This window comes from Sander lucioperca, chromosome 18, assembly GCF_008315115.2.
Source record: "Sander lucioperca isolate FBNREF2018 chromosome 18, SLUC_FBN_1.2, whole genome shotgun sequence".
In the NCBI taxonomy this organism is placed as follows: domain Eukaryota; kingdom Metazoa; phylum Chordata; class Actinopteri; order Perciformes; family Percidae; genus Sander; species Sander lucioperca.
Genome location: NC_050190.1, coordinates 19,390,996 through 19,406,489, shown reverse-complemented (window position 1 = coordinate 19,406,489; position 15,494 = coordinate 19,390,996). Strand labels below are relative to the sequence as shown.

The 15,494-nt window shown below is 41.5% G+C and overlaps 1 protein-coding gene across 4 annotated transcripts in view; it reads left to right on the top strand.

Moving 5' to 3' along the window:
• The window catches only part of qkia (QKI, KH domain containing, RNA binding a), an 80,566-nt gene that overhangs the window by 26,557 nt on the left and 38,515 nt on the right, over nucleotides 1–15,494 (top strand). For all 4 annotated transcript variants that reach the window (XM_031310048.2, XM_031310049.2, XM_031310047.2 and 1 more), the window contains exons 2-3: nucleotides 3,333–3,475; nucleotides 15,311–15,427. In XM_031310048.2, the coding sequence (XP_031165908.1) occupies nucleotides 3,333–3,475; nucleotides 15,311–15,427 (260 nt within the window). The remainder of the gene's footprint in view (nucleotides 1–3,332; nucleotides 3,476–15,310; nucleotides 15,428–15,494) is intronic.

Sequence of the window (15,494 nt, the reverse complement as noted above, 5' to 3'; positions counted from 1 at the left end):
GTAACAGGTGGTCGTGTACAGGGGGGTAGGCCTATAGTATATCACGTTGGGTCACATCACAACTAAGCTGACAACCATTCGCAGAGGGACAGGTGGTTGAGTTACGTTTTTTTTTTGTTTTTTTTTTTACTTGGTTTTTCAAGGTCAAGATAAAACTTTCACACTTAACATCCACCCACCAGGTCACATGTTGATTATTGGCTCTGACAGCCACTTCCTCTCCCATACTCCTCAGTCCACTGCCTCTCAAACCCCTCCACCTGTCATTGTCCTTTCCCTTATCCTTACTTTTGGGTACTCCTTTCTCCCCTTTGCCAAAATCACCAATAAGATAAGGAGAAATCCTCTCTTTACTTGAGCTTACGGGGGTCAGATTGATCTGAAGCCACAGCCTGTGACGTTTTCTTTTTTTTTTTTTTTAGATCAACTATTTATTTATTTTTCATTTTGTTATACAGAAACAGAAATACAAACTGAACAAGAACCCTCCTGTGACGTTTTCTGAAGAAATGAGAGAAACAAAAAAAGAAAAGGATGAAATTAAATTTGTTGTAACTTACATTGAGGCTGAGTGTGAGGGTGTGGGTGTGTGGGTGTGTGTGGGTGTGGACAGTCAGACAGAAAGTGCTGTTTATGTGTGTGGTTTGCTGAGTCAGATTGTGTATGACACACTGGCACTGAGCTAGGAGACGGCTGAAGGGAAGTAAGAGGGGATCTGTTACTGTCCCTTAGATAGCTTTTAAACACATACATTTTGTCATCTAATGCCAAAGTTCAAGAAAAAAATCTCATTTTTGATAACCTACCCTTCTCTTACTCTTGCTGAATGTCTTCCTCTCTTTTCTGTTCCAAGATGATGATCCTCAGTCTCCCTCACTTGTGTCGTTCTTACAAAAGCCTTTTCTGCCTGGATGGACAGCTAGACAAATGATTTTGTCGGTCGTGCAAGGCTGGGGGTAATTTTTAGGTGAGCGCAGCGCTTCAGAAAAGACTTGCCACTTTGAAATTAGAGGTTGTCAAATGCTGCATGTCTCCACTGATGGCCCAGCACGGCCCCTTATGTTAATGTGGCATTTCAGCAAGAGGAAATAGAATTGGAAGGAGGAGGGGTGCTGCTGAGGGTTGTTGGGTAGCATTGTCACATGTGCAATCTTCTTTTATTTTCTCGTTATCTGAAGGATGACTGTTCTTGGATGCATTGGAGTTTGCAAATAGCATACATTATATTTGCTTTTGCTGTGAGCTATGTGCAGAGAACTGATTTTCTAACCTACTGAACGTTAGCTCCTCTTTACTCGTCATTGATGGCTCCTACACACATGCTTAGCCCACAAGTGGTCTGTTAAATGGCTCCTCTGTGTTTACTAATAGCTTAAAGAGACGTACACAGAAAGTAAGGTACTAAGATTTATTATAATGGGGAACATCATTTTTATAGAATGCCTTTTAGTAGTTATCATCTTTTCTAGAAATACTAACCATGAGTAATCAGGGTGTGGATATATTTGCATATCCATCAAGGAGTTAACGGAGATGAAACTTTTGACCTTGGTTAAAATACTGTCTCTTTAACCACTAGGCCATCATATTTATGTTTTATGGACTCAAGGGTTCTTTTGGACACAATCATTTGTAGTTTACTGTCCTGTTTATTATATTCCCATTACTCCCTATATTATGCTGTCCCGATCTCCTCCCTGAAAGATGTGTCACTGCCAAGCCCCTCCGCTCATACACAAAGCCCGGTTGAAGCCTGAAGCTGCTGGTGTCAGTAAGGACTGATGTCATCTGTCTTCTGGGCTAGATACCATGAGGATGAATTCATCTTTAGGTACTACTGGGAGTATCTGTGTAGACCACAGAGTGCTGAAGTCATGTTATTTGGGAAGGAGTCGCTTTGGGCCAAGTCTCCTGGCTTGTTTGTACGGTTACGATGTGTCCCTGAGGTGTCCACACAGCTGCAGGCCAGATGTTTGTGTGTATGCTTGTCAGTGTCCATGAGCCCATCAATCACACATTTGTCAGTCTGTCATCGACGGTATCCAGAGAAAACACTTTCGCAGCTCAATAGGAAATCCCAGCAAACTGATTCCATGGCAAAATCCATTATTTTCTCGTGTCTTATTTTTACCTCTTTTTAATTTGTATAAGTGTACAATTATTCTAACTTAAAACAAAGACAAGAACTATGCTAAAACCTAAATATGCAAGTTTGACCCACCTTCCAATTTTGCTTCAGTGTAAAGTTAAGGCTTAGAGGTCAGCTTTACTGAGGGCATCTATAGTTGAGTGTCAGGTTCCCCAGCTAGAGTTTAATATAGAGCTCCCAACTGCTCCAAAGTCTCATGAGAGATGGAAATAGTGCCTAACGCCTGGCCCTGCTCCACCTCTATCTTAACAAATGTCATTCCTCGAGGCCTTACCAGCCCTACCAGTTTGGTGCAGCTGTTTAACAAAATAAACTTGTAGATGCCTCTTTTTGGATCACATTTCTCCTACCCTTTACTGCTGATTAACTTTTTGTTTGTATAGATGGGAAACGTGCAAAGTTAGAAAGTGCGACCAGTGTGTCCCCTATTAACGGGTGTTACAACTGCAAGCGTCAATCCTCATCCAACTGTGACATACAGACACAGCACTGGCAGGATGAATGAATGCCTTTTTTCAAGGCATGTGAGCTACGGAGGCAATCAAAGTGGGGTGCGTGTGAATAAGAGGTGATCATGTATGTGTGTGTGAGAAAGCTGGAATGCAACTCTGTGTGAGTGAGAGAAAGGCCCATTAGTTTTATCTGACAGATGGATCAGATCTGAAGGCATATACCTGAGCGATTCTCTGCTTCTCTTCTCTGCACCTGCCCAGTCACTCTCACAGGCTGCTCTATTAGAGAACAGCCACAAGGGAGTACCAGGCAGAAAGGAAATATGATGGCCTTAACCCCTAAATAATGCAGCGCTTAACTTTTGTCTCTGGCATACAGAATAAGTTGCACACAAACACACATTCATAGTTTTTAGTCGAAGCAGAAAAATTGCTATATCCTGCAGGTATTAAGCATTCATGCTCAGCTGTCATATATTTTACACTTGCAGGCTATGATTATTTTTTGTGAAGTGCTCCAAAAACAAACTTGTTTGTCTATGAAAGACAACCAATACTCAAGGCAATTCACAAATTTCTGTTTTTCCTTTCGTTTTTACAACAGAGATTTATATGCAAGCCTTTGCCCAGAGGTCAAAATCAATGTGACAGTGATATATCAAATACAAAATATTTGATTGTACTATTTTTGTTCAGTTGCTTACCACAGCGTACATGTTTGTGTGTTTCAGAGATCAACAGAGTGCGTAAAGACATGTACAGCGACACAGTGAATGGCCTCGTGGACAGACACCCTCTGGAGCTGCCTGAGCCTCTCGGACCCATCGTCCACCTGCAGGAAAAACTGTTTGTGCCTGTCAAAGAGTACCCTGATGTAAGTAGCTGGTTTACACACCTCATACTATTGCAGCTGTATCACAGTGCCAAAAATATTTGTATATCTGCCTTTTTTTATTTATTTATTTTAGTTTTTTACAAATCGATTAAGGGACATAACATTGATCATATAGTATGTCTAAAGGTTTTTTCTTCAATTTGAGTGTTGTAAGGAAGCAAGATGTACTGTATCCACTGCTAAATCAGCAGCTGTAATAAATTAAAAAATCTTATATCTGTGTGGACACAAACACGTACGTAGTTGGTCCTCTTTCCTTTGGCCATGCTTTTTTTTGGGGTGTCATCCCTGGAATAACAGCTTTCTTTCTTTCTTGCTCACTCCTTAGTGCTTTCCTTGCAATCCACTCTTAGTTCTCTCTTCGGTCTTCTCCCTTATTAATTTTTTTTAATTTCACTTTCATTTGACTGTTTGGTTAGTTGAACAGCAGTTGTTGGGCTCATAGCATGCATACCAATGGACTGCTGTTAAAGCTATATACGGTGGCATGTCTCAGGAAAACATTGCATGCTGGGGTGTTTATTGGCCGACTCAGTGGTAGATTAGTGCAGAGAAGGAGGGGATTGAGTAAATATTCAGTTGAAGGAGATGAAAATCTTTTGGATTTACCACTCGCATTGGTTAGAGCTGTTGCATAGATGGCTTTTCTGGGATGGAAAGACATACACATTTACATGCACACACACAGCTGGGAACGGATAGTACACTGTGGAGCTCTCATGCTGGTTGTAGTGATGCTGGTAGCTGAAGAGAACGAGTCAATAAAAGCTTTGTCTGGAGAATGACAGATGTGTTTGTGTGTATGTTTCTACTCTATGTAGAGCTATGTAGTGTGTGTGCAAGGTTTAGACCATGGCCAGTCAGTCACCTTCCTGTCCTCATGGTAATCTTTGGCACCCACATGAATGGTTGTGCCACGTCTTGAGGAGCAACGTTTCTCTTGGTAATCCCAGCAGCTTCCAGTGAGGAAATGAATGAATGAATGGAGGGAGGTGACGAAGGATAAGAGACACTGTAGAGCAGGGCAAGGCTCAGCCAGGCGTTGATTGCATTTTCCCCCTGACAGAATTGATAAAGGGCATCGGGGACTGGCTTGGATGTGTGTGTGTGTGTGTCTCACCTGTGGCTGTAAAGACACACACTCTGACTGACTTGACACACACAGTAGTAAAAGTGTGGCATCCTCGGATGACCCTTGTGTTTCCTTTGCACGGTTTGCTATGCTGCTCTTCACAGAGCAGGGTTGTAACTCCGTATTGTGTTTACGAGCTGCCAGGAAAGCTACTACATTAATTAGGCTTCCCCCTGGTGGCCGAGATGACTCACTGATGACCTTAGTAGACACTAATTTATACACACACAAACATGCACACAAGGATGTCCAAGTAAAGGCAAATACACATTCATGGTGATGCAAAATGGCACATCACTCTATTTTAGTACACACATGCACACCCCTTTCACCAAGTGTGGTCATTAAGTCTGCAGGAAAAGAGGATAATGCCAGAAAGCTTTGTTATGTATGAATGTGATGAACCGGGGGAAATCGGCAGCAGGTCTAAATTGATTTTTCAATTCCTACCTCTCCTGTTTGGAACACTGTTCATGTGCAAACACACATTACATCTACAATTACTAAGCAGATTTTAGAATTGTTAATGACCTTTTTCATATCAAAAGTATTTGATTTCTACCAGTGTAACTTGTAATAGTTAATGCAGGCAATCCTTTTGCCTACTATTTTTTTGTTTTCAATGCTGCTGTTACTGCCCTTTGCAGTTTTAAGCAATTGGGGTTGGCAGAGAGGAAATGGAATTTGGGATATCATCATTTGAACAACAGACAATGGCAGATAACGTGTTAATGTGTGTTCAACTGACTTCCACCTAAAGCTGAGCTTGTCTTGGTACGCAGTAGTTTGAGAAACAAAAACAAACATTGACCGAGCTACAGTATCTTTATATCCAGTTAGTGTTTTCACTGATGATAAAGACTGGAATTATTTAGTGGTGGTGTAAGAAGATGATATATGATGATCAGTGTAAGAAAGTAAGAGGAAAGAACTGATGAAGGAAGAAAAAAAAAAATGTCACTTCCTCTCCCCATCTGCCCACTGCTAAAAGGGGAGGAAACTGTAATCATGATTATTAGACTGGGGAATAGTTTCCCCCCTCTCTCATTTCCGTCTGATTTCCCCCATCGAAAAGGAATATGTGTGCGTATGTGTGTTTGTGTCTTGTTCACACAATTCTAGGTTATTTCAAGAAAGCAGGGAATGATGGTCCAAGCCTCTGTTTTGTGGTCTTAGGAACAACTCACCCTCCATGGAAAATTAGTCATCGATCATACTATTTCCTCGTCTTTTCCTTCTTTCCATACTTACCTTTTCATTTTGGGACACCCGCCATCCACTTGCCTGTCTCTCAGTTTCCATTTTCATTTAAAAACACAACTCCCACTTAACTTAGCCGCCATATCCTTATGATGAGGTCCCACTTGCTGGATGTGGCTTTCTCACTCACCTACGTGTCCCCTGCTCTGGTTTCACCAGTAGATAATTAGATTTTCCTGGTGCCTGGGTGCAGTGCAGAATGTCAATTCTACCAAAATAACTTGCCTTGCCAGCACGCCTCTACTCTAATTCCCTTAAGTGTGTTCTCCTTCTGGCCTGTGTTTACTTGCCTGTGTGCCCCACATGTGTCTGTAAATGTGTTTGTGTGTCTCCTATAATTATGTCTGCCTGTGTATCTACCCACTCCCTCGCCGTTCTTCAAAGTCAGCCATTTCCTGATGTCGTCAGTGGTGCAGAGCGCTGTGAAGCGTCACCGTGGTGACTGCATCTTGACTGACAGCTGAGTCGCAGGCTATCAGATAACTTCAACCTTCAATTAAATGCTATCTGTGGCTCTGCTTTTTTCCTGAGAGTGCGTGCGCGCACACACACACGCACACACACACACACACACATTGATAGGCAGCTGACTGACAGCTCAGCATGTCATTTCCGTTGACCTTCAGGCATCTGGATGGATGTGTGACATGTCTTTTAGTGTGTCTCTGTCTCTACTGCCCTGTGTATTTGTATATGCCAACTGTTAAATGCCCAGGTGGGTTGTGGGCAGGTCACTAGGTAGTAAGTAGGGCTGGGCGATATGGAGAAAATCAAATATCACGATATTTTTGACCAAATACCACGATATCGATACCGCAACGATATTGTAGTGTTGACTATTGGTGCTTTCACAAAATATTTACACAATGAGATTTTTGATAAATAATCATCAGTAACGTGGATATAATGTCTAAGTGGGTAAAGGAAAATAATAGAACAGCTAGAGCAGTCTGGTAAGTTCAGAAAATGACATCACTTTACTGTAATGCAGCCTTTAAAACCAGGAAAAGACAACACTTATGCCATATTACAATATTACGATATCCCAAATCTAGGACGATATCTAGTCTCATATCACGATATCGATATAATATCGATATATTGCCCAGCTCTAGTAGTAAGAAATGCTTAGGAGTGAAAATACACACATGCGTCCACAGACACCAACTTTGCTGTGCTGACTCTATGAAACGGGACCCTCAGTTAGACGTAAGCTCTTGAGCAACTGCTAAACAGGACTGTCTGAACTCCTCTCGCCAGCTTTAAGAGGCCTGAGAGAAGAGAATGATCACTTATATAGATAGGTCTGTAAAAACAGCTGTGCAATACAGCTCTGCTGCTGGTGTTTATGTGGCATTAGTGTTTGTCTGGTGTTTAGGGGGGTTGTCAAGATACTTTAGGTTGTAATGGAATCCTTTACTTTTCAGGCCACTTTCTACTTCACTACATTTCAGAGGGAAATATTGTGCTTTTTACTCCACTACATTAATCTGACAGCTTTAAGTTACTAGTTACTTTACAAATTGAGATTTTTGCACACAAAACACATGTAGTTCATAAAATGTTTTATTATAAATGAGACTTCCCAATGAAATAAGTACAGCTGAAATGATGAGCTGATTAAACACTTTGATTGACAGAACTTCAGTATTTTTCTGCATTCTTCTGAGTTCTTTTACTTTTAATACTTTAAGTAAATTTTCCTGATGACACATGCTTTAACTTAAGTAACATTTTTAATGCAGGACTTTTACTTGTAACAGAGTATTTTTACAGTGTGGTATTAGTACTTTTACTTAAGTAAAGAATCTAAATATTTCTTCCACCACCGACCGCAAATGACTTGTCAGCTTAAAAAAAGCAGACAAGGAATGGTTGATCAATAATGGCTCTATGCACTCAGTTGTCAGAGACGGGAGATTGGTTTCTTTTGTTGTTTATCCGTGCATTGAAGCTAGAAGGTCCTAGAAAGGCACTCGTCAACTTTGCCTTGGCTCATACATTTAAAGGGGAACTATGCAGTTTTTTTTTTTTAGCTTAATTTACCTTAACTGAACAACTTCGGAGTCATTGGAATGGTGGTTGTCTCGCTTCCCCCTAGCGTCTGTGAGCGGAAAAACCACCCTTGCAACTTTTGCCCAGCGATAATCAATTAATAAATTAATTTGGTCAAATATTAAATCAGAATTCACTAACACTCACACAGTACAAAATCATAAATTGCCTTAAGTGTGTGTGTGTGTGTGTGTGTGTGTGTGTGTGTGTGTGTGTGTGTGTGTGTGTGTGTGTGTGTGTGTGTGTGTGTGTGCGTGTGTGTGTGTGTGTGTGTGTGTGTGTGTGTGTGTGTGTCTGTGTCTGTGTGTGTGTGTGTGTGTGTGTGTGCGTGTGTGTGCGTGCGTTTTATAGGAGAGTGATGTAGGTCTGTGAAAATCTGTGTGAGAGACATTTTTCATGTTTTGGAGAGAGGGGAAAATTTGCTTCACTTCGACTGCAATGCACAGAGATATTAGAATATCAAAAAAAGGGACCATGGTGATTTGGTGGACAGGCTGTTCTGGACCTTTCTGTTTCACTGCAGTAAAATGGCCTGGACCAAACCAGCCAGTTCCCTGCACAGGGAAAGTCATTAAGCTTGTTCCCATGAGGGTGTCATCACTTATCATGCCAGCTCCTGATATCCTTCTCACCCCCTTAAGTCATTGCCAGTCCTGGAAATGTACCACCCCACACATCACTGATAGAGCAGCAGAATGAAGGATTTTGATATCTCTAGCTAGCCAGCCATGCATGATGATGATGATGATGATGATGACTATGATGATAATTTGATGAATGAACAATCTTCTAGTTAGCTATTTGAGGAGGATAATTACAATAATAACTAGAACTGCAAGCAGTTATGACGGGGTCCAAGCCTCCTCGGCGCGAGTCACCCCCGACGACCCGGGGAGCATGCGAAAGTGGAACCCAAAGCGTAACGGTGGGTAGGCAAACGTCAGTAAATATCAAGAGCTGCGAGCTGCAAGGTCTGTGGCACATTGCCATTGCAAATATCCCATTAACATTGATTGAGTAGAAGGGCCAAAACTCGTCTATGTTGACTACAGCCCCCCCGATCTTCACCAAATTTGGTCTTCACAAGTTTCATGTTGATAGCATGGAGCTGGAGCAAGCGCTGGAGCTGTGAACCGCGTTGCTTTGCAATCGCGGTTCTCAGGCCACTCGGGCTTAGACCCTTAATTAAAACAGAGAGGACTCTATTTGTTGTAGCGAGTTAACATAATGAAGGGCAACAGTGTAAGTTGTTAGATGTGTATTTATAACTGCACTAATGCCAGTGATTGCTTGCATATTACCAACTTGTGCTTATACTGTAAGTGGACGGTGTTAAGTGCTTCCTGGCCTGTTTGTCACAGCAGTCGTTAAGCTGAGGGGCAGAAAGAGTTGAAAACGGAGAATGAAGGACAAAAGAAGCATGTCAACCACACAGGAATCGAAGGCTGCACCAGGGGCATAGTGTCGGCCCACACAGTGTCTGTGTGCACAGGATTTTTGCTACCAATTCCTATATCGATGTTTTTGAGTTTTAAAAGGATTACGTAATGATATCCATTACAGAATCAATGCTAATATTCCTTTATAACATAAATACACTCCTATTAGGTTAATAAATAGTTGTGTTAAAGACATACATTAAAGTAGGATATTTTACGGTTGAACAAGTAGCCGGTAACCAGTCCCAGCTGAATAATAGTGGTAACTGTTGAAAAGGCCTTCTTGTATACCTGTATGGATCTATTTGGCTGTTAATAGTCAGTTGGTTGCCAGCTAAGCTAATGTAGGAGCCAAAGATGATGAAGCAGGAGTGAAATAGCTAATGACTGATCAGCTGATTAACTAACACAATTCTCTAATAAAAGTTGTGGGCATTGGCTAGACATGTCCAATCTAAAGTAGATACCGGTTCCCTCCCTCTGGATGAGATTGTTGCAGATAAGGTAGAACAGCATGGCTAGCATTAGTCCACAGCTTCCTCAGCTCTGTCAAAGAGCAGTCTTCTATTGACTTGTGATTAAGTTTTATCTTTTCTTTTTTTTTTTTTTTTACTTGTGATTTTCTTTTATACAAATTTAATTAGCATTGTTGGAAGCCTGAGACTCAAGATTTTCAGTGACGACTGCTTATGTAATTGTTGTGCATTAATAAAAAAAATAAAAAACACTCAAAAAATAACGAACACTGAGGAAATGACAGAATTCATTATAGCTAGCTAGTTTCTGCAGCTTCCTTATCTAAAAGTTCACAAACTTTGCTCTGTGCTTCCTTCACTCATGTCATCCAAACTTCCAGCTGACATCAATCTTTACACATTCCATCTCTCCGTCTTCCCTCCTCTGTATTTCCACTCTGCCTGCAACCTCAAAATAAACCCAAAAGGAATTATCAAAGGAGCCATGGATTAGGTGCTAAATGCTAGATGTGCCGAATAGAGCGCTTTGAAGTCTATAGGGCTTTGAGGCGAAAATGTCACCATTGGAATCTAAGTCTAATTTTGACTCCTTCATCGCCCCAGCCTCACCTCCTCTGTCCCTCCTGTAGATAAAGCATGAAAACTGCTGTAGGTGAGGCACCTGTCTGCTCCTTCCCGCTCCCTTCCCTCCTGTCCCTTTACTGTGTGGAAAAAGTATGTCGAGCTGCTCTGTCTGTGTATGTACGCGTATGGGTTGTCGGGATTAGGCCTCAAAGCGAAGTTTAATAGGATGGAATGATGGGGCATTTCCACCCAAAAATGAATGATGTTGTTAAAAATAAAACATTGATCTGTGCTATGAGAGACCCATGCACATGGGACGATGACAGATATGCAGAAGAAGAAAGGAAAAATCCTGTGTACTAAGACAAAGAGAAAAAGGAAGCCTGCTCAGTTTCCACAAGCTGAATGGATATAGAAAAGAGGTTTATTAGTGAAGTCCTCTGTGAAGCCTCCAAATACTGTACAGTAACTTGAAGTGAAAGATGGAAGGTATCTTATGTATGAGGAAAAGGGGAATTTTGCTGTAGTAAATGGTTAGCCATTACATTGGTATGAGCTGTTTTTAAAATACTTACTTAATACTAACATTATGGGAGGGTTAGAATCAAGTGAGTAAAGGAAGAGCAGAGAGATGTAACCACAGATTCCACCTTGCTTTGATACATTGGGCTTATTGAAATGAGGAACAGTTCATTCAGTGCAGTGAGTCTGGCTAATAAGTGATTGGTATTCTCCTCTCGGCCTGGCCCAGCTCTTCGATAAGCTCTGCGCGCACACAGCCAGATCCCTCAACATGATCTCATTTCCTGTCTCCCCACCACCACAAACAAACACCGTCAAAGGCACAATTGTTCTGCTTCCCTGAGCATTGTTGGTGAAACTGCTGTTGTTTCTCAGTTGTTCACATAAAAGCAAACCACAATGCACACACACACACACACACACACACACACACAAACCCATGCGACAATCGGCTCTGGGTGCCGAGGGTGTCTGCAAGAGTTTACTCCATACATTGTGGATTCACACACACACGTGCTCATAAACACACAGTGGCATAGACATAGATAGGCTCACTACGTAACCCGTCTGTGGAGTAGCGATAACTGGGGCTAAACAAAGGCCCTTTAATGTCAGCGTAAGCCCTTGTCCTGAAGGGGGGCTTTGTGTGTAAGTGCATGTGCTTTTGTCTGTCTTTCTGTTTGCACACACAACTAAGTTTCTATACTGTATGTGATTCTCTGTATTTGTGTTTGTTTGAAAAACTGTGATAAAATGAGACCAAAACAGGGGAGTGAGGAAAAGAGTTGGTCCACCAAAGGTCCCAGTGTCTCTAATCTTCTAATTCTGTAAATGAGCAGAGGAAATAAGAGTGCAGCAAAGATGCAAAGAGAAAAAGAGACTGTTGGAGTTTCCTAGTCAGCAAAACACAAAGTTCATGCATGTATTCTGTTCACCGGATGGGTTCTGACAGTAGCGCCTGAATAAACAGCTACAATTGTTTTTTTTCAACCTCAGAATGGCCTATTGCTCTCTATTTCTAGTTATTGGATGATCAGGCATCAGTGGGAGGAAACCTAACTATTGAATATAATCATCACAATTGTACCTGTATTTATATTTATTTTCTATTTTTATTGTTAAATTTCAACAAATGTCCCTGTCACTAGTAACTACTTTAAGTGCTCCTAGAGGGTGCAGAGCTTTGGAAATCCAGCCAAAAAGCCACGGTGGTTCCCAGACATGACTTTTTTTTTTAAAGACCTTCGTCTGGGGAGCCAGTAGAGTTGATGTAACAATAGGAATATAGAATATGAAAACTACTTTTTTTAGTAGGTACAGAGGAGGCTAGATAGTTTAGCAAGAGGAGGTGAAGAGCAGATAGTGTATTTGGCAGTGAGGGCCCTGCATCCATCCTACTCCTCTGGCTGTACAGAGTGTACAGAGTTCCTGGCAGGCTCAATGGCCCTGCACCCTTCTGATAACTCACCCGCTTGGCTTTCCATTGTCTCTACATTCCAGTGGCTTAAAATGGAGGTCACCTTTTCTAAAAGCATAACAGTGCAGAGTAGGAAGCCAGGGAGCAGAGAGAGACATCCACTACAGTTAAAACATTGAGCTTTATTCAATCACTAAGATGATTTTTGGCGTAATTTTTATTATCATTAACTTTAAATTATGAGGTTTAATTAAAATGAATATGAATATTTCTTGTTACATTGCCAGATTGTGGTGAGATGCTTGAAGCAAAAACATAGTCATTTGATGTGTGTTTGTGTTAAAACTTTCCTTGAGTGATGTTTGTGAGTCAAACTTGTGGTAGCTGCTTGGCTAGACATGATGCCTGCTCTGTGCTGTGCCCCCGGCCACATTCACATGTGAGTTTGTATACCTGCCTCTGTCATCATTAAACACATCTGACACTGGTACACCAGCCTATACCCACAAGCTTACTCCATGGTCATAAAACCTGAGCCACACGCATGTAACCGCCTGCCCTAATGCTTTATCCCTGAGCAACCTCTCGGAGGAGGTTCCACATCTAGAGTGGGAAAACTATGAGCATGTAGCACCACATCACCGCCATAATGCCCACAGCCTTGTTTGTGTGTCCCACCATCCATTGTTGGTCTCTGAGGACAGGTGCCCCTAGATCCCTCAGTAGGCGTACACACAAAAAATAGCCCCTGCACCAGTTTCCTTGATTTGAGTTAACCAGACAGTTGCCTTGTGACGGAGACACACACACAGTAAGCCTGTGTAGCTGCATGCTATGATCATCTGCAGGGACTCCAGCATCTCCTGAGACAGGCTACGGTTGCAGGCAAGCCCAGTGAAGGGGACCAGGAAAACAGCCTGGAGTTTTTGACTGTCCTCACAAGTGTTTGTTTACATTGTTTAGAGGAAATACACCAACATTGCGTTACATTTGTAACCACTCTGTAATTAAATGTGACTTCTCTGATGGCCTTTCGGATTTTTGTAGAGGCATTAGTGCGCTGGAGTGCGTAAGCAGATGTGACTGCGTTTAAGAATTTAATACAGCGGTGTCACGGCTCATTGTAACACTTCAAGAGATGAACAGTTGTGCTTCTCATTTTCAAGGGAAGCCTTCCACTATGCCAGTGAGCATTTGAATATTTCAGCTTTGGGACTTTAGTAAAACTATACCATTTTAATAGTATCAGGGACTCTTACCCAACTGTGTGTGTGTGTGTGTGTGTGTGTGTGTGTGTGTGTTACACATTTGCACCCCTCTCCCCAGTTCTCCTTTCCTTCTGTTTTTATTTTGGCTGAAAATTGTGTTGGATTATTTCAACACATTTTCCCTTTATCCCGTTGGAACCCAGTTTTGAAGTAGAGAGGATTACGTTGGTAAATACATTTCCTTTTGGTACAAAGCTCCAAAGCCACTCACCAGTGAAAGGGGGCCTTGATAAGAAAATTGTGTCAAGCATACTACCTCACCTCAGAACTTACCTCCCCCTCATCACCCTTCCTACTCCGTTTTCCCTTTGTTTTCTCCCTACCCTTACCACCTAGACTAATTCCCTGTGGTTCATTTTCCATTTTCTGTTCAGGACTATTTTGACATCTAGTGTGGATGATAAAGTAAAGCTCATGGATAGTGCAATCTTTCTTGTATGTATGTATGTATGTATTTATGTATGTGTACGTTAGAGCTGTCAATATTCCTCTATAATATCATTCAAATTTAATTTATTTTTTAATGCTCAAATGCAGCCTGTTATTAATATGTACTACACTGCCTTGCCAATGCCACTATAAGCATGTGCTTGTTATTACACGTTCTGTCCACTAGAGGGACTTCTAACATTAGCCTGACCTTTAAGGGGACCTACGTCATGGCGCATTGCACGCAACTTTGTTTACATTCATTTTCCACCACGCACACAGCGACAAACGCAAATCAATGAAAACTCTGTAATGAAACATTATCTAACAAGTGTATTTAAGCGGCTCTGTTGTAAAGGCTAACGGTGCTCGGTTAGCACAATGACATTATGTTAGAAAGCACAGCCCAAACGATTTGTCGTGAACTAAATAACAACAGTGTTAGCCATGATGCTAACGGCATTGATAACTAAACCAAACGGTGCTGTCACTACTATTTTAGTGATTTATAAGCAACCTGTTTCTTGCAGATTGTCACGTTACTGAGAATACAGCTGTTAGAAGGTAATATATGAAGTCACGACTACTCTGACAGCTGTAGAGCAGCTAACATAAACTTTAGCTGTCTCCATGAAACTCCCAGCTAAGCTAACGTTACTATAACTCACGACGCAGTTAGGAAACAAGAACGATCTAACTAATGTTAGCATAAGCATTTTGGCATGGTGGATGTTTATTTTAAAGTCATGTTAAAACTATTTCCCGTCCTCCTTCCGATTTCCAGCCGCAGCCTGTCACTCCCCCCTGCACTAACGTTACTCTGTACATAACGTTAGCTCCGTGATGTTGTACTAACATTACTCGGTACATAACGTTAGCTCCGTGATGTTGTACTAACGTTACTCGGTACGTAACATTATCTTAGACCTCACAGTTTCTCACTCTTGCTAACTTATTGTTCATAAGATGTGACATGAATGACACATGCGGGTAGGCCAAGGCGAGAAGAGTGAGATTAGCTACCGTAAGCCAACATATTTATAAAAAAAGTCACATTTGAATAGTATTGATTTTTTTACTAATCAAATTATATTCGGCTTTTGGTATTTGTTCCAACAGCCCTAGTGTACATATACATATGTCTTTCTACATTGTTATCTGATTTTATATACTGATGCCCTGATGCAAAGTACTATCTGCCGTTATATTCACCCATAGATTCATTGGTTTATTTCTCTCTCTGTATCTGTAGTATAACTTTGTGGGGAGAATCCTTGGCCCTCGGGGACTCACAGCCAAACAGTTGGAAGCAGAGACGGGATGCAAAATCATGGTGCGAGGCAAGAGCTCCATGAGAGACAAGAAGAAGGTAAGCTCATCGGCATGGCAGAGTGCCCAGTGTGTTTAATGTGTTTTATCTCTAGATAACAATGTTA